We start from the raw sequence: 27,736 nt of genomic DNA, 5'->3' as shown, positions 1-27,736 counted from the left end.
CAGCATAAAGTAGCATAACCTGCTGTACAGCCTGCTGTACCAGCTCTACCAACACCCAGCCAGTCCCAGTAGCACCATACTGTGTTTGGGAAAAGGGTGAGCCCGGAGGTTTTGGGAGCTCCTGGGAGCTCCTGGCAACAGGTTTGTGTAACAGCAGACCTGGAGCTGCTCTGAATAATTCCAAGAGTGAAAAGGGTTCACAGAGGTCCCTGATATTGGAAAGAATAAAACCAGCATCTAGTCCAGCTTGCCCGACCCAGTGAGAAGGGTCAAGTATTTCAATACGGAACATAAAAGTAAAAAGATGGAGGGAGCTGGAGCATCAGACCACTTCCCACTGGAGCATCTCTTTAAATCCCAGTCCTTTGGTTCTATTTTCTTTTGCAAATGAAATATTACAGGAATTCTTTCATTTAATTTAAAGCTGCTCATTTTCACTCCAGTCCAGCTCTCACAATCAATGCATCATGTTTATTAGAGCTGAATGTGGAAATTATTCTGCAGAACCCTGCAAATAGCCTCAGGTAGTACCATGATAAGCCAGACCATCAGACAAAAGAAAGACAAGGGGTTAGAGAAAACTGGCAATGCTAAAAGCAGCTTTATATTTCTTTCATTTATGGGTATGTGAAGAAATGTATATATAGAATCATAGAATCATTTAAGTTGGAAAAGACCTTCAAGATCATTGAGTCCAACTGTAAACCTATCACTACCAAATACGTATGCAAGAGACACAGGCACCCACTTAAAAGGCTCTAGCTCCTGGGTTCTCTATGTTAGGGTTCACTTCATCTTTTTTCTAAGCATGCCAGTTTGTCTTCAAAAATTTACCTAAGAAAAACTAATTTAAAAAATAAATAAAATGCTGCTCCACTTACGTTCCAGTCAATAGTAACAAAGAAAGGGTGACGTTTAATTTCTTCCACTCCATCGAATCCCGCACCTGACAAGAGAATGAAAGAATCAAAATGAAGTCATGCTTAGAAGAGTGCTGCACGACATCTCTTCTCCAGCCTTCCTCCCCGTTTTCTTCTGACAAAGTTGGAGTCACCATGTAAACATTTCTTCTAGTCAAGAAACCCAGAACAGCAGAACTGACGTAACACTATAAACTACCATAAATACAGACAAGGGCACCTCATTAATGAAAATCTGATGGTTTTTTTTTTACTTTTCTCAAATAGAGGCTGGTGCCAAGGCTGAATAACTGCTCTCTTCAGGCTTCAGACGAGACGCGGGATTTCAGCCAGAGCAAAGCGCACGCACCGGCAAGGCCAGGAGACGCCCCAGGATGTCTTGATACTATGGCAAGGCTACTGATGCTCCCTGCCACCAGTGGCAGCTCTTCTGTCCACACTGACTTTCAAATCTTGGCTAATTACCCATTCCCCACGGGCAGGGAAAGCTGCACTACAAATGAATTTAGACTCAAAGTACCAAACGGCTCCAAATGATCTGAGCTAAGTCAGGGTTTTAGGTTCCCCTTTTTTGAATACTGTCTTCAAATTTGCTTGGATACCAACATCATCACTTTCAGTGGTACGTTTCCTCCACTGTTAAATTTTTGTTACATTACTATAGGAAATTTAGGGAAACTCTTCTGAGATCTGGTAATGAATCTAATTCCGTCATTACTTTTGCCTTATATCTTCACTGAAGATTGTCTTTTTTATTCATTTAGCTCAACTTATTTGCTTCAGTGCCACCGCAAAAACCAACAGGTGCTCTGCAATAATTAAACAACTGTCGGAGATGATTTAGCATACCATTTTTGGGATTGATTTGACTTTATTAATAGCACCTTTCATTTTCCAGTAGGAGAAATAAGATCTGGAAGCAAAGGCTTTGCATTGCAATTTTGGAATCTGTTCCTGAAAGGTACACAGTGCATCTTTACAAGGATGCTGAGCAATCTTGATTCCCCAAAGGACCTGGGATTCATAAGCACCTTGCAAAAGGCACTTAGCACCTAGGAGGACTCAGTTTTTTATATGCAGTATCTGTACTTTCTGAAAATCAACATTACAAGCAGCTTTAGAAAGGTCTTGTCAGCTCAAGCTTTTGTAAAACGTGACATCTGCTCTCCTTGTGTACAAGACATTACCGATGTTTGCCAAAATGCACTGATCAGGAACGGCTTCCTACAGCCTGCTTAACATTCACTGATGAATGGATACGAAAAACAAACACTGTGAAAATAACATGCAGGATTGTCTGCCAGGCCTGCTGGATAATAACACAAGAGGAACGTTTTTCTTATTACTTCCCCATCCTGGTAATCTTACAGTATAGACAAACGTAAGTGATGTAAAAGAGGATAAACAATCCTAGCCCATCATACAAAATGATGTGCTCAGAGGTGATCGACCCCACTAAGGAGTGAGCTCTTTGGGTTACGATGGACAGACAGTTCTAGGCAAACACAAGATAAAATCAAATCTCAGAAAGAGAAAAGAGGACAAAAGGGAGACCATCATTGCACTGTCACTGTGTAAGTCTGTTGTACACCTGTAACTTGAGCATGGAACGTAGCTGACACCCTCATCTATAAAGGGATATACTTATTAAAGGCAGGAAAAATCCAAGAAGGGCAACAAGGAATGGTATGGAATGACTGAGTAGGCCAGGACTTTTCAACCTGGAAACAGATGACAGAGGGCATTTATGACAGGTCATTAAATGATGCTAGCAGGAATCATGTTCAGAACAACCTGGAGATGTTTCCTCAAGCAACAGATAGTTGTGTGATATAGAATTCCTTGGAAAAGAAGATGTGGATGCAAAATATTTATATTTTAACCATATTTTAACCCATATTTATATGGGTTCAGGGGGAGGCCAGAAAAGTATGTTGAAGAGAAATCTGTTGAAGATTAGTTAATCGACAAACCACAAGAGGTTCAGGAAACCCCTTACTTGACCTTAGAGCAGGTGTAGACTGGGAGACAATCCGGGTGAAGTATCACAGATGCTTACCCTATTCTTACTCTTCCCTAGGCAGTTGTTTATGGCCCATGGGTACCGAATAAGAAAATACTGAGACTTAGCAACAAGACCTGTTCTACATCTTCCCTAGCATGTTTTTTCAACTCACAGTCTAAAGTCTGCACTAGATTCCCTTGGCAGATTGCTTCTGATTTTAGCATTGTCAACAGAAACATGAAGAGAATTACATTAAGCAACTCTTCAGAGAAGAAGTATCTGTGAAAAATGTTTTGTGTTCAGTGGCGGTGACTGGAAACGTAACGGGCAGATGTTCTTTGCTACATAAGGATGAAACCCAAGTGCCAAACTGATTTGGAAGGGCTGGGATAAATGCTACAGACCTGTAAGGTACTCGTAGCATTCCCTAGACTGAGTATAACTGCTAATGCATTCAATCTTCTCTGCTCTGTCCCTTCCCCGCTGTTTCCCTTTTCCCTCTGTTGTTGGCTTATGGATAGATAGATCATTGTGTGATGGGAATGCCCTGCCTTTTTCAAACAATCTATTTGAAAGCCATACTTTTTGCTACTGTTACTCTTTTTTCCACAAAAACACAGGAACCAGGACCAAGGAAAAAGGCCACCGATAGCTACTTCTCTTAATGGGGGACTGCAGTGTGCAGTAAGGAATGTAGCACGCAGTTGACAGACGTTTGTCTGAAAAATTGGCATTTCCCACTTGGAGCACCTCAGATCAGAGCTCTGGGCGCTGAAGGAATATGTTGCTAGGAGTGCCAGGGCTTGACTCCATCTCTAGTTAGCTTAATGTATTAAAGAGATTTAGGATGGTAATAGCCTAATTTTGCAAAAAGTGAAAGACTTCCAATTCCCAGCAACCGATTTTACACCATGGAGAAGGTTCAGTGCTTCCTGCAGTTTTTATTCGCTGATCTTCCCCACTATGAGACCTACTGGCATAGCTCATGGCTCCCTCTTGGGCTGTGTGCTGTGGCTGCAGGCAGCAGCATGTGGCCTGGTCCTCTCCTCAACTGGAGGAGGGAGGTGCCTCAAGGGTGTGTTCAGGGACAGCTCTGGTAGCCCAGAGGGGCAACCCTGACCCCGCTGCAGAAGTCCATGGGAGAGGTTGGGCACTGGTGCTCAGTGGTCATGGCGGAGTCCTTCTGGATTTGCTCAGCCATTCACGTACCATTTGCAAATCTAAAGCGGTACTAATAAGAGATGTGCTTTCACAGAGAAAAGAGAAGCACTGGAGAAGTCATAACTGGAAAGTCCTGTTTCATGGGGATGGACATTTTGGCCTAGAGATGGGTATTTAGCAAACTGTGGAAGTGCAGCACACGATGGCACACCACATGAACTTCTTCACTTTAACTTCAATTTAGTAATCAAACCTATCTGTAAAGAATAATCAGCACAATCAAACCTATTGCCTGCAAATATTCCTACACGCTATCCAGTCCCATGAGGGTCTGAGAAGATAAATAATGCTTTCAAATCAAATTGCCAGTTTAAACACATTATAGAGTGCAAGGATTCATATAAAAGCAGCCTCATGTTAATAAGCGAGAACCTGATTATCTAAGATTGTTTTATGCCTGTAATAAAAGTGTCTACAAGCAGTAACAGTAGAATGTTTTATTTGTAATTGGTTTTGATTGTCGAATCATTATGGACAATCTGAGCCTCGGAATATATTAAGGGGAAAAAGGGAGACCTATGAAATTTGAAAGTTGATTATTTGGATATCCAAAATGAGCAGAAAGAGTTTCCAGATTTTTAGTTTCAGATCATAAAATTTTAGTGTCTCCACAGCTTCAGAATCTTTTTAGTGGGCTAAATTTTTTGAAACGTGTTCCTAAGGTTTACAAGAAAGATGTACAGTCACTCTGACAAAGGGGACACTTGTTTTAAAAACTCATCATCTTATAAAACTGAAAAACAAAGTTTTCTATGTGCCAAAGCAGAAATTATCTTCTCTGACAACATGGGATAAGGGAGTGATAACAATTTCTGTGGCTACTACTCTGAATCTACTGGCGCATGCTTCTACTCTATACTTTCTTGGCCAAGCTTCTCAATTATAAGGACTAGAACCTTTACATTGCTCAGCAGTGTAGGGAATTCCTGAAATGCTCTTTACATTCATTTACCTACCTGAGTAGACCCAGGCCTTAGGATAAATAAGAATTAGACCCTTGCCTAAGTTCCTGGAAATGGAATGAACTAGCACCTTCATAGTACAATTTCCTTTCTGAGATGCTTACTCCTTGCTTGCCTGGATATTCCGGTTACTTTCTTTTAAGAATTTAAAATTATGTTCATCCATAATATGAAATTTGTTGTATTTAATCAGAGCAATAATACCAAAGCAGCACTATGCAGACTATTCGTTCAGCAAAATGTATAGGCTCAGAAAAGTACAGAACACACCCATAAGAAAGGATGCCAAAGGAAGGCAGACTTTCCATTCCTTAATTTTTTTTTTTTCCTAAAGCATTAATACAGGCACCAGACTTAAAAATAGAATCAGGTAAACTGGATTACTAAATTCCTTCTCCGCCTTGTCTGAGTATCTCCCTTCAACTCTAATATTTTTTTCCATTAATAATCCAAAACTTAAAAGTTTCAAAGCAAAATTTAAAATACATCATCAATCTTTACTTCTATTTGTTAAGATATCAAAATCAAATAGCAAAAAGCAAGATGGTAGTCAGGATAAAATGATTTTCGAAGCTCAGCATCTTTCATCTTGCCAATGTTAAAACCACTTTGGAAGTAAATACAAACACTTTCCAGATTTGCAAACTTCTGAAACAATGGCTGAAAAAGAAGTGTTTGATCCATAATATGATTAATTTATTTTAGTGCGCTTCATTAATTTTCCAAAGATTTTTCAAAACAGGATGTCTAAGCCTACTTTTCTTTTAACTTCAGACTATTATTCCTTTCCCAGAAAAAGCTAAAATCCACAAAGTTGAAGCAGTCCTTTTATCTACTGACTTTTGTTCAGTATTTAGGCCAACCATTTAAGTATTCCTTCTTTCATTACCAACAAGTCTGTTTTCATTGTCCTTTGTGCTGATTCTCAATCAGTTAAAACAGCGAGAGCCTTCAGAAGCTTTCCACCGCTATCCCTGAAATGTTAAGATCCATTTTTCTGTTACTTTTTTAGATTTTATTTCCTTGGATGTTTGCATTATAAATAATCTCCTCCTCTCTCCCAGCCTTCCCAGTATTTCAATAAACCTCAGGTTTAAAACCCTGACCCTTAACAATTCCCCATTATTAAAAGGGAGACGTATGGTGGCTAGAACTGTCATGCCTAAAACTAAGCAACTTCGCTTATTTTGGTAAGTAGCTTTTCATTTAAGGATCAGTATCCAGAAACTCCTGCTGATTTCACTGGAGCCCCATTTTGGATGGATAGCAGCTTGTGGGAAGCCACAAAATGAGCAGAGCAGAACAAAACCAAGAGACGGAGACAGGGAGGAAACAGCAGAAAGGAACAGAGCGGGAGGAGCGGGGAAAAGTTTAGATTTGCTGCAGCATCTTGTTTTTCCGAACATAGATTAAACCTAGAAATCCCAAGACTCTAATTTTCTCTAACGTCAAGCAAATTGCTTGAGAGCAATTGAAACCTGCTGAGAAAATGTGTTTTTCCACTACTATCTCTAGAGCGTATCAGACTCCACAAGCTACTATTTAGGTCAAGAGGTAAAACCTATGGGAGGGCATTCCTTCTGCGGGCTCTGCAGGTGTCTCCCCTAGGAGGAGAGGGGCCACAGCAGCGTGCTGAGGGACTAGCTCCCCATTCCCACCCAGCCCTGCGGGAGGCCGGGTTGTCCCTGGTCCCTTCGTGGAGCAAGGGCTCTGGGCTCCTGCTCTCCCCAGCGGTCGCAGCGAGAGGCAGCCTGCTCCACACTGTCCTTGTCCACAGGACTTTTTTTTCACAAGCCTCAATATTTAACCAGTATATACCATTCTCTAAAAGACAAGTCATTTATTAGCTGCCAAAACTCCCATGGATGGCAATGACAGTTGACCACATACTTAAATATGACCCATCAGCTCTCTTCTTGTGATACAGTTTACAGAATCAAAGGATTAAATTCCTGCTCCTCAGGTCAATTCCTGCTCCCAAGGTCACAAAAAACCCAACAGAGGTACGAAGGAGGGGTTTGTCCCTTTCCTTTAAAAGCAAATTCTTCCCCTGTTCATCCAAAATGCAGAATACGAGAGCTGTGGAGAAAAAAAAAAACCTCCAAAATTTTTCACAGAACTAGATATGATTTTTAAATGAAAACCAATATGGTGCTATTATCTTCATATCATTCATTTGATATGACTGCTCTTATTTTTCCACATAACAACAAAGACCAAATTTGCAATAAAAATCATGGACCAGGCATTGTCCATGACCTCACCAAATGCAATGAATTTCTTAATAAAACTCCCAGGCAAAGGTATGGCGTAAGACACGTGACCCAATACATGCTTCTAGTTTATCACAATTTAAATAGGATCATTAACAAAGGGTGAAAACACAGTAGTAAGAAAGGAGATAATGCATTTAGGGTAATAAAGAAGAAGGCCTACTGTGAAAATGCTCCCAGCAAACAGAACGAGACAGCATTTAAATGTATTTGAGAATGGGAGAGAGAAATTCTACTCCCTTTTGGTCCCAACCTCAGATTTGCAGCTAAATTATACAGAATTAAAAAGATACCTGTTTCTCAGTTCTGTATATTATCATATGCAGCAGTTATCTTAAACTTTTCATAAACGCCGGTGGTTTACTCTACCTCGTCACTGAAAAAATAAAATACAAGCTAATATCGTGTTTTAGATTCCAATGGATTCCCTGTGCCCTTTGCAAATTTCTCTAGTAACGCTCAAGGTTCAGCGCACTCTGGGAAAGAACGCAAAATGCCACATAATGAAGAGGGTAACTATCAGGGAAGATGCACCGAGAGAAACGATCACCACTTGACACGGCAGAGCGCACATAACAAATGCCCCGATCAAACGCGCGCGCGCGTACCTAATCTGTTGGAGGGGTTCCTTTTGAAGAGGGCTCGCAGCAGGCTCTGGGCTTCTACGCTCAAGAACTGTGGCATTCCCAGCTTGGCTCTGAAAGAACACAACACTTGAAAAGAAAATAGATTTCTCAAAAATTTTCTCCATCCCACTGTGGTTTTAAAAATGGAATTGTAGTAGTCAGGACGGGCAGACACACATGAATTTGGTGACCAAAGGCTACCTAAGCATAACGCAATACAGATTGAGGACCTGATCTTGTTTCTGCTGGAGTTAAAGAAGGTGTTACCGCTGGCTTCACTAAAGGTACAGTAGATCTAATGAATCTTATAACACCTTTTGCAACCTAAGGTCATTTTCCTACAGAATTTTTTTCACTTTTTTAGCTTGCTGGAATAAATTGGGGAATCCAGAGGAATTTAAACAAACAAACACAACTTAATGAAAATAACGATACTAACCCACATATTGATTAAAGAAAATAAAACTTTCCCCTTGGCAATTCACTGCTACAGAGAAAAAACGTATAAAGATGAAGACAAGCTTCAAATACTGATGTGTGCACTTAACATTAAATGAATGGGAAATTTGCAAAGGAAAAGATTTGAAACTTGGCAACAACAAATCCTGCAGAAATGTGACTGTTCCCACTTTTGTGCGAGTAATGACATTCTGTACTACAGAAAATAGGATACATGTCTTTTGTAAGGCCCTCTCAGTAATTCACTTCCTACTATTTATTCTGAAGGCAATTTTAGACCCACATGCAGGCATCAGCTGTGCGTGCCTTACCAGATTCATGCCTTACACAGCTTTAAAAACCACATTATTATTCTCTACCTTTCATATACTCGGGAGCTACAGGCTGCCCAGAGGGTACAGTTAACTCATAGTCAGAGCAAGGAAAGCAGGTTTGGTACTCACTTGAGAATGAGTGCCATTGTCTCCTTTCTGTCTTTTCCCTGGAAGGGTAACGATCCCGTCAGCATCTCAAACTGTGGAGTAACAACAAAATGGTAAATCAAATGAGCATTGAGACGGTCTGCATAGCTGATCGACACCACACCCACCTTCTATTTCTAACACAACTGAAAACTGGAGGAACAGAAACGGCCCAACAAGCTATACCTCAGAAAAAAATGACACGGCAAGTCTGGATTATGCAGAACATGAAGGATCGACATGACTATTTTGTTCAAGAGTCTTGTTATAAACCGTTTACACTGATAATTGGGGTCAAGGTTTGGTATGTTTGGGAAGAAGTCTCATATACGCTGTTTCCTCCAGCAACCATTTTATGACCAATGCTGGAGATGAGATATTCAGCTGGGGGGACCCTTAGTCTGAACGGGTATGGCTGTTCTTAGATGTTTGGCATGGACTCTGGTGCAAGGAAAATGGGTTCAACATGCCACTCCCCATCTTTTTAGCTTGAGTCAAACCACCTTTTTGATTGTGTATTTGCACCGCCTAGAGATACCGCTGCTATACTTTGCAGGAGAAACATGCACAAACCCCATGTTCTCAAGGCATTTGAGCGTGCTTTTTTCTCTCCCGCTTTGGTTCCCCTGTCTGTATTTAGTGATGAATTTTGCAAGTGTCATATTTAGCTGAACCCAAATCTCAAAGCAAAACTCAGCAATCATCATCAATTACTTGCCCAACTCACACAGGAAAACATCAATCAGTTATGGTTCCTTTGAAACAGATTAATGCTTTCATTAAATTTGACAGGAATTTCACATTTGTAACCAAAAAAAAAAAAAAACCAAAACCAGAAAAACCCAGCCAAAGAAGCTTGCCTGATATGGGTTCAGTACCAGGTCTTTCATGCAGCGCCTGCCACAGCATTTCATGGGGGTACAAGTGGCAGCTGGTTCCTCTGACCAAGGGATGATGAAGGTTATGCATCACCAAACACCAAGACACCAAGAACAAAGGAGGACAATGCCCACTGAGGGTAAGGAGAATCGTTTGGATCTCTTCTACTATAATAAGTACCTACTAATAAATATGTGTTTCTATAATTAAATACCTGTTACGGCAGGACAGACTCTGCAACCCTTATGTAGTTTTTGTATCTTATCTCACAAGTAACCTCACTGCTCTCAGGAAGCACATTTATGCAAAAAAGGATCCCTTCATTGCCAAAACCTGTGTCGGACTGCCCCGCAGCCTGACTCTTCCCTTTTCCCAGATTAAATATAGCCACACCGTGGGAAAAATGTAAGAAAACATAAGAAAACTGTAACCATGAAACTGTTATGCTAGTTTTGGGAGGAGGGCAGAGGAGAGGTTTAGAAGCCAGATAACTAATTGACTATAATTAATTGAAGGATTAATCTGCATTAGTAACAAATTGCCTCAAGGTAATAAAACATAGTAGAAACAAGGAAAAAACACTTTTTAAAAGTGTGTATGGCTGAAAAATATACATAAGATTTGGAAAACACAAATGTGTTAACCCCTGCTGGCTGGTAGAGTGAGAAGAGCTGGCCGGTAGAGCTGGAGGAAAGCAGCTCGTCTTTTAGAGAGAAACATGATGGGGGAGAATTTTTAAAACTGCCAAAATGACACCGGAGCTCAAGCACCGTTTTCAAAGTAATTCTGACCTATTAGAGCCTTAGCCCTGAAAAAAGTGTTCAGATACAGTGGGGATGAGGAGCAGAGAACGCTGCTTCCCAGGGCAGCAGCAGCAATGGTATATATTGTACTAAACCCTCCTCACGATTTCTGAAAGAGCTTACCTTCAGAGTAAGTACCTAATGTTCACTTACACTTGCTCATGTTACTTTGTTGTTACAATAAATCTAATTTAACAGCGCTAACGATGACTCCTACAGCTCATTTGTTTTGGCGGAAACGGGCTTGACACTGCTGATGCAGATGGCACAGATATAAGCAACTGCTTGGTCAATGACTCCACGGGAAGACGAGGACTGTAGTTCCCACCCGCCACGATATCACAGAAAGATCTGCAAATGCACCATGGCTGCACGGGGCCAAGAAACCCAAAGGAAGGAAAGGAAGGAAAGGAAGGAAAGGAAGGAAAAAAGAAATTTCAGTTGCAGGAGGGAGCAGGGGAAATGATGGTCCAGAGGCTGCAGGGAATATTTATTGCGCTGCTCTAATGGCTAGCACTTTGTTACCACATGTCTCCAATTACACAGGTCTAACGTTGAGATTAATTCAGATTCAGAAGAAATGCACTTAACATCAATATTTAAAGTGAAAGGCAGCTATGTGAGTTAAATGTACCAGACCTTTTTACTTCAATGAACTCAACTAAGCAGCAGCTGGAAGAAAGCACTGGTTACTCAATTGCAGTCCTGATTAAATCTGTTGAAGGTTAAAAATGAAATAACAAATCTGAAAACAAATAAAATCAGAACAGTTCATCTCATCAGTTAAAGCTACCGCTTTACCACAAAACAACCTGTTTTCTTGCTTATTTTTACAAAAAATCAAAAACCTTGCTAAACGTAAACATGCAAACAGGAGTGAGCGCTTGCTGCTAACACCCTTGCACATAAATACAGAGTTGTATGGGTCACGGCAGGTTGACAAGGAGCTGAGCCTAGTTGTGAAGAAACTCTGTAGTATTTTTGGCTATTAAAGCAGACTCTATAGTTTTGCGGGGAGACTCAGTTTTCACTCTCCCCACTTCCCCGTCTGTATAAACCATCTGTTTGCTCCTTGCCTCCCAATGATTCACTCCCTGGGTATTCTGGAGGACCACCTTCTGTTAGCCACTACTTCAGAAGGCTGTGCCTCCCTCCCTCCAACCTTGGCTTCCTTTCTGTACCAATACCCAACAAGAAAGGCAAATATTCCCTGTTCCAGTCCAGCTGCCTATTAAAAGAACCACAGAATTAAAGCTGGATGGGAAGAGGCCTCTGGACTCATCTAATCCAGCCCCTGCTTAGGTCTCGACATACTCTGCAGTGCTTCCTTTCTCTAGTTTTCAGGGCAATCACCAATTCCAGTAGGCAAAACACCATCACTGGAGACCCCAGACATGTGGGAAGACCTTGGGAAAGAGGGCCACATTTCCTGAGGGAACAGATTCAAGAAGTGACCTTGGTAGATCATTGAAGAAGATAATGAACGAGAAAAAAATCCACAGCCTGGGGTAATTGCCAGATGAATCTTTCTAGCAGATGGAAGGAGAGCAGATTGTGAAAATTACTTCAGCTGAAGTCTGCTAAAGTATTGTGAGCCCAGGATAAATTCAGGGTTACAAAGAAACTTGATACCACTCGGTTTTGGAAAGCAGAGAGAGACACTCTTGTCAGAATGGCCGGATTCCCCTCTCAATGCTTCCAGTCATTTCCCAGGTAGCTGGGAGCTGGTCTGCCCCTCCGTTGTTTTACTGTTTGTAAAATGCATTAAGAATTTTTTATTATTAGCCAGGTGTGACGCATAATGAATTGGTGTTTGCAAAGGGTTTGAATACCTTCACACAGCAGCTAACATAAACATTCGACATACTGTTGATGAAGACCGTCTCTTGCACTGGGAATGAAACACGTGTTATGATGGTCTTTTATAAAAGAAGATCATATTGCTTTGATGTCTCATATTGATTTTTCCAATGCCACTGTACAGTTACTACAAAATTATTACAGAGCTGACTGCTTTGTCTGGATACCAAAAGGATATTTTCTTTTCTTGTGAAGACTTCACTACTCACACATTCACTACATTGCTTACAAATATAAAGACATTTCTTTTTATTTGGAGCTGCCTACTGAGCCATCACACCCTTTCTTTCTCTAATTATATTCCCCTCTCTGCCCACGTGACTCCTAAAGGTGTACAGTGTTTTTTCCTGAACTGAAAAGGGACACAATTTCCATGAGGTCTGTGCCTTGTAAATGAGGTGGTGTGACGAACTACAAACCCGCTGCTTTGAGAGGTCTTCCAAGAGACTTGTGCGTGTGATATCACACAGACCTGTTTATCTGGGCCCCAGAGACAGCAGTGTGGGCGCCAAGGCTCTTACAGCGCAGTTGAAAAGGTATTAGTCCTATACACAACTTTTTAACAATTGAAGTCAACTGCTTGTCCATGCAGATCTCCTGATGCAAAGCTTTTGTAGAATACGTCCTGTCCAAAAGCTTCAATGCAATAAGCAAGATGCAGGAAGGCAGAAAAAATCTGTCTGGTCATGATAAACCATGTAAATTCACCAGCACAAAATTTTAACTGGGTCCCAGTAGTTGTCATCACGTACTAAATGAGAGGCAGATATTCTTCTCTGTAATGCTTGGAAAGGGTTAATTTCAAGTTGTGTATAACTAGAGGAGTTGACACATACTAAGCTACCATAAAACAATTCAAACAAAATGAGCAGCAAACAAACAGGTCTGGTTTTGTGGCCTGTGTCAAAGGCTTATCTGGTGGTAAACAAAGTTTTACTGTTGTTGATAGTAAACCCCCCACTGAATAATTAATAATAATTAATAAAATAATTAATAACATAATTAATTAAGTCAAGAATTTAGTCTTTTTCGGATAAGTTTGTTTTGATCACAACGTGCCACATTTAATGTTGCCTTCAAGGATCACTCAGTTTGATTCTAGCCTGTGCCTGGTCAATGCAGCTTGGCAAGGAGCTGCTGGTACACCCTGACTCTTCGTATTGTAGCATTAATCCCTTTTCACATACAAAAACAGACAAGAGTGGTTACTCTTCTGATGGCTAGGCTACAGGGCATTTTATCACTATCTGCCTAATCTGTTCCTCTATTGATCAAAATTTAGGTATGAAAATTACACTATCATGTTCACTTCCTTTCGATCTGTGGATACGCTACCAACTGGTACATTTTCTTTGTATATTTCACATCATACTGCAAATTACTTCTAGAGAAGTGCTAATAAATCATTTGGATACCATTTAACTCTCTTCAGTTTTTCAGACTGGCAGAAAACCAGCTTCCCTAATAGAACATACAAGTGACAGATCAAGGAAAACAAGGAGAAATGAGCAGAGTGAAAGACAGCAGCAGAAAATCCTCCTGCATTTTAAGAGTATGGGAATACCCTTTTTTTCTGCCCCTACCAGTTAATTGTTGAAAAGGAAAAAAGATTCAACTGATTAGAGCTATTTTTCTCTAAGATGGCACTCAAAGGCTTAAAGCATCAGCTTACAGTTAAAAAGATTTCACTCTCTTTAACTCACCTCCATTTATATGGATTCTTATCTTTTCTAATTCTAATACACTGAATCCCTTGGGGAGGGGATGAAAGGAGAGCTGGGGGAAAAAAGAAAGCACAAAACTAACAATGTTTTTTGTTAGTTTGAGGGGAAGGAGCCAAGTTCATGAGCAGGTGAAAGAAAAACAATCTATACACCAAATACACCATCCTTTCACTGGAGATAGTGAGGAAGCACAGATATCCTCCAAAACTAAATATAAAATAAAAAAAATGAAAGGGCTGGCATATATTTATTATATGAGCCATAACCTATCGGCTTTCCTGAATAAACACATAAACACTTCTGTGGTTCTGAAGTGCTCAGCATCCACAAATGGATCTGTGGCCATAGGAGATAAGGATGTTCCACTCCTTTAAAATTCAGGTAATAAATTACAATATTTACTTAGATTAACTGCTGTCAACCAGCTAGATCAATGATGTAGGCCTTCCCCACCCCAAATTATTACTAGTTTTCGCTTTGCTTCCTATCCTTCCTTTGGTGGCACCAGTTGTCTACTCAGGGTAAACAGAATTTAAACATACTCTATGGATTGTGGTATGTAGGGTAATATATAGCTACCTAAAATAGCTTCCATACCACAGGAAATGGAGCTGTATTAGAAGAGCATATTGCTACGTTAATTTATGCATCTGCCCTGGTTCTGCAGGGGAGCCGTGACCACCATGGTGGGGTGCAAGGTGAGCCACAGCTGCCGTGCTGCACCGCGTTGAGTTGCCTGTTGGTGGCCATGCACTGAGCACTTGGGTAGACCTGCAGCCTGCACACTTCAGGGGAGAGCAGCATCACCTTCGTTATCTGAACATATCCCTGTGAGAGTAATAAATGCATGGTGTCTGGCCTCAAGGGACAGCCTATGCTTGATAAAACGACGCTGGGAACAACTCCTTCAAAAAACCTGTAGTGTTCATATAGCTTTTAAAAAATCACAATGTCACAAACGAGCTTCTCTTTGATCTTCTCTTCATCTTCCTCTGCAGCAATGGCACCACAGATCGAACAGGCTGCACAAGTGCAGAAGGGAGCAGGTTACCATCCGAACACCTAATTTTAGATGATTGGCATGCGGAGGGTTCAATACCCCCTTGAGAAACTTTCCTGACGCTGTATCCCAGTGTGAAATACTGCAGCACTCAGGAGGATGTTATTGGGTCCTTCTCGTAAGCAAAGCAGCTCCACCACAGTCGGATATCTCTCACAGAGCTCTTCTTGGAAAGTGTTTTCCAGGGCCTCACTTCTTAAGCAGTCGGGAGCTTTCTTCTGCTTTCCAGGCTAACTACATTTCACGATGAGTTTATTCCTACCTATTCTTGGGACAACATTACTCTTTAGCTTAAATAGCTCCTTTCTCTCTGTGGTGTTTTTCCCTGTGATGTATTCATAGATGGTATAGGTACTATACCATCTTTGGACAATTATTGGACTAATAAGTGTCCTCAATTAATGAATTTCTCCTGCAACACACGAGATCCACTTCATTTACTTTGTTTAAATAAAGGTGGCTATCTCATCAAGTAAAATATCAGATTAATCTAGCATGACTGATTTTTGGTGAATTCATCTTGCATTTTAACTAACTTTTCATTGATTTCCGTGTATAAAAAATGAATTAGCACTATTTCTCATATCGATTCCATTTAAACTCCCTCCAGAACAGCTTGCAGGACTCTTAAAAGGTAAGCAATAGTGGGTAGAAATTGTAACTTTTGTATAGTTAATGCAGTACAAAGACATGTAAGAAAAAGATGAATTCCTAACTATTCCTCTGTGCCAACTGATACATTTATGTCTGGTTCTGGTGATTCCATCCCACGTGAATACCAGTCATTTTAAAACTGTTTCACATGCATCATTTTAAAACCAGCTTCAGCATGTGCTCAGGACAAAGCAAACATCCCAAACTAGTCATAATTAAGGCACAGCAAAATGATACAGAAGAAAATAGGAGGATAACATGGTCCCCATATGTATTTGTTTTCTTTTCCCACCAGGAGAAAAGGAGGTTTTTGAGTGACAGCCTCCCACCAGCTGATAAGACTAACAGGAAATCCACCGCCAGTCCAAAAACTACCTGAATCTCATTAGTGGAACAAGGGTCAGCAATACTGATGTGAAGACAGATGAATGGCAAAAGAACCACAGATGTCCTGTGAAACATTCAGAGCGCCCTCTAAAACATGTCCTTTTTAATCTATATTATATTTTGCAGAAAAAAAAAGAGTAAATCTCTGAGTTTCTCTGAGAGGATCTCCCTAACTTCTGAAAATTGCTGCTTGGGGAATTGCTTCCTAACAGGAACCATGTTAGTAACCAGACAGATATTTCTTCTGAAACGCATGTGCTCTTCTGAGCTTGCCCTGTCCTGTTTCTGTGCAGTAGAAATATTCATGGCCCATGGTAACCAACCAAAGCAGCAAAGGACTGTGAGAAGGAAGAGAGAGAATCTGGGGGCAAAATCTACCTCATATACTGCCAGGAGAAGCTGGTTTGCAATCGCTGATGCTATGAAAACGATCAAGCAGTCATTACACAACTACTTTGTGATCAACCCTTAATTGCTGGAAGTGGTACTTTTTATTTGAGGGATACGATGACTCCTACAGCCACCTCTCCAACAAACAAACACACGCAACTTTTCCATTACCATGAGTACGCCGAAAGACCACCAGTCTGCACTCTGCGTGTGTCCTCGTCGGTTGACCACCTCTGGGGCCATATACTCTATTGTTCCACAGAACGAATACGCTCTCTTGTCATGGTCGATGGCTTCTTTACTGAGACCAAAATCTAAATAAATTGAAACCAAAAAAAAGACTTGTCAGGTTTATAAAAATGATTATTTACACTTTCACTCACTTCAACTGTTCAAACAAAACACACCAAGCAGACGATGAAGCACCCTTGTGTCTGCATGCAGAAAGGCCACAGGTACATGTGTGCTCCAGTCCTGCCCATGTGGAGGGCCTGGATGGCATTTGTTAGTACATCCTGAAATAGGTGTATAATTTTCTCTGTTCAGAATGAGGTTCTGGCCCAAAGCAGAAGAGAGAGTTTAAATAAGCAGAAATACACAGTTCAAGTTTGCTGAAGACAATGCTGGTAAGGGTTCTTGCTCAGCTAACCAAAGCGTCAAGAAGAATAATCCCAGATGGACACCGGTGAACAGGATGTCCAGACAGCACCTCCAGGGTGGCAACGGGGCGTCTTTCCAGGTGCCCTCTGCACAGTTATAATTCAGAGAATTTAATCTGGAGTAAGCAGTCATACCGGAAGCATCCTTCCATCCACGTTGGTAGGCAGCCAAGCCCACACACTTCATGTCAGTCAGGACTACAATTTTACCAAGAAAACACTATGTTCTCCATGTGCTGAGCAGCTCGGGTGCTTAACGAATTGCCAGAGTAGAGAACTCCAATACTCAAACTTTTCTGGCTTCTGAGTTTTTATAAGCAAACTCTTTCCAAGCACAGACCAAGATGCACGGAACATACTGCAGAAACAAAACCAAAATGTTTGTAGACATTAAGTTTTCCATTCCTCACATACCTGTTATCTTAATGTGGCCCTCTTCATCAAGAAGAATGCTGTAAAGCAAAAAGCAAGTATTCATTAGTCAGGCATAGACTGCAGTTAACAAACACGAATAAAAGATGTTCAAGACAGGTAAAGAGATATATAAGACTCAAATACACGTGCAAACAAACCCTCAGTGGATTATATGCCTCCAGAAAGAAAAATGATCCTCAAAGGTCTGCCTAATTTCATGTCTGAAGCAGGCATGGCCTGCGGCACTCGCATGGGGAGCCTCCTCCTTACTCCACAGCCTGCTCAGGGTGGGCATGCAAACTGAGCTCAGGAAGAACAGGGTGTTCAAAGCCAACAACTGCAGAGTATCTGCTTCCAGCAGGAGAAGGAGCTACAGGTTTCCTGTTCTCATAGTAATAAAGGCAAGCACGCAAATAATCAGGGCTTGGACTTACTGGACCTAAAATTAACTCCAAAGGTAGCTACGTTCATGCTGAAGTAATAAAAGTGATCGTAGAGCACAATGACTAGTCACCAGCCTAACGGCATGGATCTCAGCCCCTGCTAATTTATTCTGTCCAGAAGCATAAATGAAAATTCAGCCTGGAAGCCAAGTTCAAGCGTTCTCATGTTTGCCACCTGCCAACTCATTTTATTCTCACAAAGGCATTCCAACATTTCTGGGAGAAAAATTACTGTTGTTCACAAAAGGCATTGCTAGTTTTTGTGGAAACAAGAAGGAACACTGAAACTGAAAAATAATGATTTTGGTAACTTTTCTGCGTATAAATACCGACACAGTAATAAGGATGGTGTTTCTTCAGTCCTAGTTAGATTTCATGTATTGTTCTTTTCAAAATAGTCTAGGGAGGTGTTGGCTATTTTTATACTCCCCTTCTCTCAGAGAGTCACTTTGATCCATTTATTTAGGAAGAAAATAAGACAAAAGTGAAACAAACACATCGGGATATACTTTCGTGAAAGGTTGTCTCTGTACTGAAGCATAATTGAAAAGAGATGATCTTCTGTCATTTGTTTGTGTGTTTAGAACAGACTGTTATTGTGCAATTCATCGAATAAAGGCCAGCAGCTGTGTCACTACTACGTGTTCAATAATTAAAGCTTTTCCTTCTTGATAAAAGCTTCTTTACCTCTATTCTTTCTCTCCAGATTTCTTCAAAAGGCATAATTTTAAAGCCTATAACAGGCACGTTTAAATGTATTTTTGTGACTACAATCGCTAAACAAGAGGCTTGTGCTTCAGAAGAGAACAGAATAAAACACCTGCCAGCGTGGAAGTGAGCGTGAACCTACGAACTCCACAGACCTGGCTCTGGAAAAACGGCAAGGGAGGGTACAGCTCACAGAAATCACCCAAAAATTTGCCCTATACCCAGGAAGCCCCTGTGAATAACAATGCAATTCAAAGGGTGTGGGATTTTCCCCAGAAACATTGATTTGATATTTAATTGATTTCATATGGAAAATTCAGGCTGCTTTTGCGTGTGTGTGTGTACATATGGTTTTCATACCTTGGCCATCATTAGAGGGTTCATACCTCACCCTCATTAAAGGGATAGGGGTGATACCAACACAGCTATCACACTAATAATAACTGCCTTGGGTTAAGTGAGCCTGAAGCATACAACAGCCTTTCTCACACTGAATGTCTGTAAGAGCAGAAAAATGAACAGATCCTGGTTTCCTGTGGACGTGCATCCTATATCCCCTAAAACACGATCTGCAGTTCTCTCCTGTCTTGTGTTCACTAATCACTGCAGGCTCCCCCGTGGCCCCTGGCAGCACCCTTTGGACAGCTGGGTGTTGCCATGTTTGCCATCTGCCAACACATACAACGCTATGGTTATGGACTGAAAATTACACTCAATGTAAGAAGAAAATAATACGCTAACAGCGAGCGAGAAAAAGATAATCGTTGCACTGAATTAGCTTTGAGTGACATTAAGAAGCAAAGAACAAAGTACCTGCTTCTAAGCATCCGGATTACAACAACAGACAAATGGTTTTCCTTTGACTGACTGTGGAAGCAAACTTATTCTCTGATCATACCTTCTGTCTTCTCTTTTTATCTTTATCGCTTTACAGTTATCCCACACTGTCAATAGTAGAAAAATCTATTGTGACAATCACAATTACTTTAGCTATGGTTTGCAGGATCAGCGAATCTGAAATAAACTCCCATTATTTTGCAGAAAGGGAAAAAAGAACCAGATTGTTAATAGGATTCCGGCTTGAGAAAAATCCGTCCTCTAAATCAGTATTTTGAAATTATAAAATATGTAAGAAATAGACTATTAAATGTTAAACTAGGCTATAATCCAACTGAGTGATAATCTTTCACTATAAGATTTTTCCATTTTATTTGTTCAGTTTAAGGTTTGAGTGTATTTGCAGGACACTATCATTGTCAACCTGTTCTTTATTTGAAAACAATAACAACATTTTAGCCTCAGGATTGTCCCACAAACATTCAAACTGCTTTCACTGACCTCAGTTTAAAAGTATGCCTTGAGAAAATAAAGGCTGAAAATCTCCACGTTAGAAGCTGGGAAACTAAGCTAGTAGCAGGGGAAGTTACATGAGAAGCTCATGGTAGAGCTAGGACTGCAACCTCCTTCGTGGTGTTTTTGCTGCAACTTTAGCACAGGGATAAAAAGCCCCAGTTATGCATCTTTGAGATTATTTTATAGTGACTCTTAAATCAAGGCCCCCTTTCTCACGTTTCTCTATCTCTTTATTTTAAATTTTGAGTCAGTCTTCTAAGCTTCCCTTTGAACTCCAATATACTCAAATCATCCTGAAGTTCTGCCAAATCTATTAAAGCTGGAAGTCTGGGGGGTTTTTTGGGATGATTTAAGTTTCTTTCCAAGTCAGCTCAGTTGTGCAGAAAATTCAACCCACACTTTGTGTTTTTCAGAAATCGTAGCCAAAATTTCAGGTTGGAAAGAAAACCTGAAACTTTATAAAGAGTGTTTAATTTGATTGCAGGCTTTGTTACAGAAGTACCAGATAGAGTGAGGTATTCAAATATCTCCCAAAGAGATGAAGATTCTCACAAACTGTCCACATGTTGTGACATTTCAGTGTTTGCATGACCCCATACTATGTCATCATGCTGAACAGTCTTACGGCAAACGCATCTCTGCTGTAGTTTCATCGACTGCTTGCTCTGATGGAAGACGATGGCGATTTTCCACCAGAAGTCTTTGTCCTTTACTAATTCTCAGGTCTTCCCTCTCTACACAGGGCAGCTACATTCATGAACGAATTGCCACGGTTTACAACATGTTGCATTAAGCAGTAGTGGTTTGGGTTTTTTTAATATCGTTCAATGATTCAGGAGTTGTTATACGAGCAGATATCTGAGCTGTCCCTTGTACAGACAGCTGAGGGCATTACAACGCAAACCACTCCTTGTGAATCAAAGTCCCTACGACAGAACTGTATCAAGGTGCATCTGGAGATAGAAAAGGCAAAAATAAATAAAAAATGTCTGTGCATTTCTCAGAAGGTAGAGTTACTTCTAAGTCACTCACACCCTTAAACCACAGCGTAAGAAATAACATATGCATCATATACTACTTTAGAGTAAGTTCCCATTTTCCTAGTTCGGTATAGCCCTATTTAATAGCTTGATCCTGCAGTTCTTAAACAGAAACATGCCTCACCATGTAAGTAACTCCACCAGTTTCAGTGTGACTGAACAGTACCTTGTTCCACAAGGGATGACACAGAAACCACCAAGACAACTCAAGGAGAAGAATTTGGCTGCAACAATTTAAAGGAAGAGGCATCCGCTTGTTCTAAACAAGACTTTAACCAGAAAATTCAATTGCTTGCCTTTTTGAAGTAAGTACAGCTAACTTTATAACAACTCCCAGAGCATATATTCTGCTTGCACTTAAAATTAATTCATAGCTTTGAACTGTTAATATGGATTTTAGCTCAGGGAATCTTAAAAAAATGACGAACCTTCAATTTTAATGTACTGAGGGTTCTTTCAAGTCGTCTGAACAGTGCTATTTTCTAACTAGTCATCTTTGACATAAACAGTTCTGATGAACTTCATTTTAGGATACTTATGGAGCTGACTGAAGCAATCTCAAACCTATTAGCAGTTACTTTTGGGAGCTTCTGGAGGGCAGGAAAACCACTGAACAATGAAAGAAGGTCAAATGCAGTGTCTATCTTTTAACAACGGGGGAGAGAGAATTGGGAAATTTCACTTATCTCTGGTTCTGCAAATCTGATAGAGTAAACCTTGTGCTCTAATCAGACTGGCAGCGCTTCTCCTGAAGACGTGGGTATAATTCTGCACATTGTACTTCAAAGGAGATATGGATCAAGAGAAACCAAAGGGGAGGAATGAGAATGACTGAACACCCAGAAAGACTGACTGGTGAAGAAGAGTTTGGTAGCTGGACTGTTTAGGGTACAGAAGAGATGTCTGAGGACACAGACGTGCTCACAATCCCCTGAGGCTGATGCTGACAGCAGAACGAGCTGGCTGGGGAGTCAAGGAGGACAGGCCAAGGAGCAATGGCCTGCAACTGCAGCAAAGAAACTTCAAATTAGCTATTAAGAGCAACTTTCTAGATGCACCGCCAAGAGGCCTCCTATGGATAAGACAGAATCTCCACCAGCTATTTTAGGAATAGGTTAGCAATACACCTGTAATGACCTTGACATATTTGACCCTTCTCAGAGGCAATGGGAGGATGAGAACATCCTGGGATGGTCCTAAATTTCTTTTATCATCTTACTTACAGCGTTATCCTTTTCCAGATGTAACTTTAAAATATAGCACCTTTTTCCCATTTAGAATGAATATTTTTTTATGCTGTACCTGTTTTTTTACTCTAAACATAAAGTTCCAGTGAAATCATAGACTGTCGTGCTCTTCTGTCATAGGCATGGCTACACATGGGCTTTGCACTTACAAAGCTAGTTTTAAAGGATATAATTTTCAATCAAACAGATGCCTTAATTTATCCCCAGGTATGAACTTCAGTTATACCAGTCTGGGTCATTCCCTTTCCTGTACAACAACAGTTATATTCATGTAAAATAATTTTATACTACGACAGTTGTATCCAGATTGAACCGTATCACTGGTATCTATTTAACTATACATCAAAGACCATAAACCATACATTCAAAAGTTAGGAAATACCAGAATGAGGGCTGCCACCTTAACTTTACACAGTGATCTCACTGTACAAAGGTCTTTAATTACATGATGATACTTTTCGTTTTCTTCCAGAGAGCTCTTGCCTCAGTTGGCAGAACAGAAAACACACTCAGGGATTTTAGCAGAGTGGTACGGTGAAGGGTATGGCTGGCTGGTCTCAGCTCAGATGAAAATGCACAGAGAACTGGGTTCCATCTTTGCCTTTTCAACATGTTTCTATCTGACAATGGCAAATCAGTGGCACCATCCTTTCTTAGGTGAGCTCTGATTTCTCAGTTCACTGATCCCTGATTTGAGATACTGCAGTTTGGCCTGCGGAAATTTTAAGTGCTCTCACTTGCAACTGAAGTCAGTGAGGGATGTGCTTTGAAACGCAAAGTGACACGTAATGTTGAGAACTCTGAAAAATCAGGCTCTCAGTATTTCAAAAACACTGAATAGTTTTGACATGCACTTAATTTTCCTCTCCGTTTCTAACTTCTCCTAAAACAAAAAATTACAGCATGTGCCTATAAACGTAACAGCACCATGACTTGTATGTGAAGATACAGGCTCATATTTGGATACCTTCTAATAGCAGCTTCATATATCATGTGTTAGCTTGAAAAACAGCTTCATCTAACACCAGAGAGAAAAGTAGTGCGTGATTCATACTAACGCTCACTAGAAACAAAGTTTAAAACTGAAAACCTATATTTGGCGTTATTCTATTACGTACGTGTTTGCTGATGCTGAATGAATAAAATAGGAATACAGAAGGAAGTTGAAACTGAAGAGCTGCTGGGAGACAATGCAAGACCATGTGACAGTGGCAGCAATGGTGTGACCGCTGCCTACCTGCATTTCACACTTTGTAACAAACCAGTAACTTTATCCCTCCAGTGGTTTAATTTAGAGAATGTCTTCCTGTATTTGACAGACTCTGGATTTCAGTTTTGGTTGCGTAAACGGGCAAGAACGGAAATTTTGGTCACCTGCGAAAAGGCCTCTAGCCCAAAGGACTGAGTGCCCTGGTTACGTACATCTCTCTGAATTCATATAGTACTACTGCTATAAACAAAACATAAAATTGAATTCAAAGTTTAAATCACATAGTACTGTGTTGTAGATAAATAGTCTCTTCCCCTGCAACTTCTCACCTACAAAATCCACCTTCCATTACTCTTGGTCTCTCATTTTATCTTTGAGTATGAAAGCAATAGCACCCCATTTTAAAGAAAAAGCTGCATATTTTTGAACTTCATGTCACAGAAGGAAAAGGCTGCTCTGCTGTTATGCCTTGGAAGTGTAAACATCAGCCAAAGAGACTGCTCTCAGTGGTCATCTTTTTAAATGACGGTGACCATTACATTAAAAAGGCTGGTAACTTTGAAATGTTGCAGCCTGTTTTATTGGAGCCAGCAGAGAAGATGCAGGCAAAGCACCAGGCAAGTGGCATGGAATAAAAACAGTATCACGTCACTCACAGTGATAGCACTGAAGGTGTAATTGAGTCTATTAATGTACTGCAAAGAGGAAAGAGAAAGGAAAAACCTCCATAGCACCACAACAGGAATAGAAAATAGCTGCAAAGATAAGCAGGAATAATGATTGGGAAAATATTTTGGATTGCTAATAAAATAAAAAATCCTCATCGTCACGACTCTCGTGAGCTAATATGCGCACTAGTTTTCAGAGATGCTCATTGACTTTAAGCAATAGCTGCAATAAAACTGAATGGTGCCATGACGCATTTTGTACAAGCTGGAAGTGGAGCTGCTTTAAGCAGTTTATGCCACACCAAGGGGAAGGGCAGGTTAAATGCTGCAAATGGAGAACAGTGCAGTTCAAAGCCAAAGGCCCAGAGGTCTGAACCCAGTGCTGAGATCCTTCATTAACCTGAAGGCCAGGCACACAGAGGCCACATCATACTGGAGCACAGCCAAAATACTTGGCCTCACGGTAAAATAATATGATAGGATGACCCTACTGCTGATGGTGAGGGTCTCGTGTAGAGTCTCACATACAAGAAGGAAGGCAGAGCCTCTGGCACCTTTTGGCTTACTTGCATAACACGGAGCAGAAACTAACTAAAAGCTCATGTATTTATGTTTCAGTTTGCTCTGTCTCATTAACTTACTTTTCTGGTTTTAGATCCCTGTAAATAATTCCAAGACCATGGAGGTGGTCTAACGCCAAGGCCAGCTCAGCTAAGTAGAACTTGACATCCTCTTCTGTAAACATCACCTAGAGAGAAGGAAGAGAACACATCTATTTACTGGACGGCCGTGGGCTGGCTTGCGTTAAACAGACATGGGGAAGGAATTGCCTAACTTGGGAATGCTGGAAGGACCATCATATCAGGTTCAATTTTCCATAATTTGTCTGAGCTCACTTTAACAATTCTTACCAGATTCTTCTTATAAAACAAAACTTGATCTGTCGAATACTTCTGTTCCTTAAAACATGCTGCTCTCATTCGTCTGTCTGATCTGTTTAGATGACATCATGTTGCAATAATATGAATAAGGTTCTAACTCCTTAGACTTCGGAAATGAATGGCAAAACTGAGTACATTCACTGCAGCCCTTTTTGCTTTCATATCTCTTAATTTGCTAAAATCTTGGCATTTGGTTACCAAATTCCCACTAAATAACATGGGGCAACCTCTCTGGGGAAGCGAAATGCTTCCAAATCCGAGCAGAACACACAACATAAAGAGACTCAGAAATGGATTTAAGACCCCATGCATCGAGGGTTCAAGGAGTCTCAGTGCAGATGCCCTAAGCAGTGATGTGTTGTCTGAGATCCAGGGCCTGATGAAGTCTAAACTGAGGGCAGTTGTTTCCATTCTATAGCTGATATGGGTACTGCTAACACTGAAAGCTCTGTTTTAGGTGGGAAGACATTTCTGTAATTGAAAAAACACTAAGCTCAGAAAAACAGAGCTCAGATGGCAAGAAACCCCCTTGGTTCAATCTTTCATTATATCCCTGATATTATTAAGTTCTCTTTAATTAAATTTCAATATGTATAGTAATAATAATGCAGAAATAGAAGCTGATATATTGGATACACAAATGTGAATACTACGTATTACAGAAGTAAAAGGAGTCAGCTCAATACAAATTTACATATCATATGTAAATGTAAATATCTACAGCAGAAGTTGCTGAGCTTATTTTTAAAATTAAGTCTCTGCTCGTGTAAAGGGGCAGCCACAATACTTGAGCGCTCTGAGAAGCTGCACAGGGCTGAGAGCAAAAAGAGAGGATTCAGAGAATAGATATCACTTAATTTAATTAAGAATATCACTGCAAAGGCTAAAAAGAGAAAGAATACACCAGCAAAAACTCTGACTAAAAATTTAATTGGTCTGATCATAAAAATTGCATTAATTATCAAAATAAATTTAAATTATTTGTAAGGTTTAAAATAAATAATGTAGACAAGAGAGTAAATCAATAGAATCAGGGAAAATCTAATCCATACAGATACATCCAGCTAAGTCAGACGTCTCAGAAATACACATCAAGAGAGAGACAAGCTTTGCATGCGCACATGCTGTAGTAGAAGGGATCTGACTACAAGTCCACATTGGACCAAGACTGTAATTAAAAAATTGCAAGCAGTACAAATTTTCCCATAATGTCTTCCCTTGTGATGCCTTGACACTAAAGAGCTGCAAAGTATACGTAGACGAGAGCAGCTACAAACACTGAAAAGAGAAGCGTGTAAAAGGAATGTCAAGTTAACACGGCTCATTCTTGATAGTATACATCAGAATAAAGCAGAGAAATCTGTGCATTGCATTGGAAAAGCTTCGGGGGAAATGTGCAGTTTTAAAGGAGTACAAAATTTGCGCTGCTCACTTTCACTTTTGAGTTCCCTAACTGTGCAGAATGGGTAACTGCCCTCTGTAGGCAAGAATCCCTTCTTCTCTCTTCTCCTATGAAACTGGAGAGGCCCTTGCTAAGACAGCAAGCTGTGTCCTAACAAAGCTTGATTTCATGACAAACAGCAGAAGGATATTTTTATTTTCTTTGATCTTTTTCCTCATATTAAAAATAACTGCTACCACATACTGAGTACTTATACAAGTATCATTACCTGGCAGTGTAATTAACCTGTTGCTAACATCTTCTCGCATTAGCGAACAAGCCTTGAAAGCAAATACTTGGGCTCCCAAGCTGTGGTACACAGTCACCGAACGAGGAATCGGATGGGAACAAGAAAAGCTACGGAACTTTTGAATTAAAGTACTGTTTTCACAGCTTGTTTTGTCCATCGGTTACTCCCTAAACCAAGAAGAGTGAACAGAGCTTCCCCTCAAGATGGCGTTTGAAAGATCCCTATTTTATTTTTAAAGACTGTGTGTTACGCAGATGCTGGCACCCCCTGTCCCCACAACCCAGAAAGAAGACCAAGGGCTGGGGACATCACGTAGGTGACAGAGCACGCCGGGGCGCAGCGGCAGGGCTGCCTTGCTGGGACCTCCCACAGTGCCTGCAGGAGCCTCCCTCAGGCTGAATGCAGGAGGATGCGCTGCTTCGAGCAATGCAGACAGCTGGCTTGAGGAGGCATTGGGAGGAGACGCAGGCAAGTGCTAAAGGAACCTAGAAAACCTACCCCTGCCGCTCTCTACAGGCATTAGCGAGGACTCAAGTTTGCACCATTTCCTGGCTGCCGTTTTCCCCAGTAGCAGCAGCATCTCCCCTGGGCAGGAGCTGCGGAGGACAGGGAAGGGATGGGAGCCCAGGGAGGGGACGGAAGCAGTAGCTGTCTCCCCAGGCGGGCAGGAAGAGAGCC

The 27,736-nt window shown here is 40.8% G+C and overlaps 1 protein-coding gene across 2 annotated transcripts in view; it reads right to left on the bottom strand.

The window, feature by feature from the left end:
- Positions 1–27,736, bottom strand: part of RPS6KA2 (ribosomal protein S6 kinase A2) — a 177,820-nt gene that overhangs the window by 44,831 nt on the left and 105,253 nt on the right. For both annotated transcript variants that reach the window (XM_054196928.1, XM_054196929.1), the window contains exons 6-11: positions 25,068–25,174; positions 17,758–17,795; positions 16,856–16,998; positions 8,910–8,980; positions 7,990–8,078; positions 882–946 (exon numbers count right to left, since the gene is read on the bottom strand). In XM_054196928.1, coding sequence (XP_054052903.1) covers positions 882–946; positions 7,990–8,078; positions 8,910–8,980; positions 16,856–16,998; positions 17,758–17,795; positions 25,068–25,174 — 513 coding nt within the window. The remainder of the gene's footprint in view (positions 1–881; positions 947–7,989; positions 8,079–8,909; positions 8,981–16,855; positions 16,999–17,757; positions 17,796–25,067; positions 25,175–27,736) is intronic.

This window comes from Rissa tridactyla, chromosome 3 (assembly GCF_028500815.1).
Source record: "Rissa tridactyla isolate bRisTri1 chromosome 3, bRisTri1.patW.cur.20221130, whole genome shotgun sequence".
In the NCBI taxonomy this organism is placed as follows: domain Eukaryota; kingdom Metazoa; phylum Chordata; class Aves; order Charadriiformes; family Laridae; genus Rissa; species Rissa tridactyla.
This window is presented reverse-complemented; position numbering and strand designations above follow the sequence as displayed.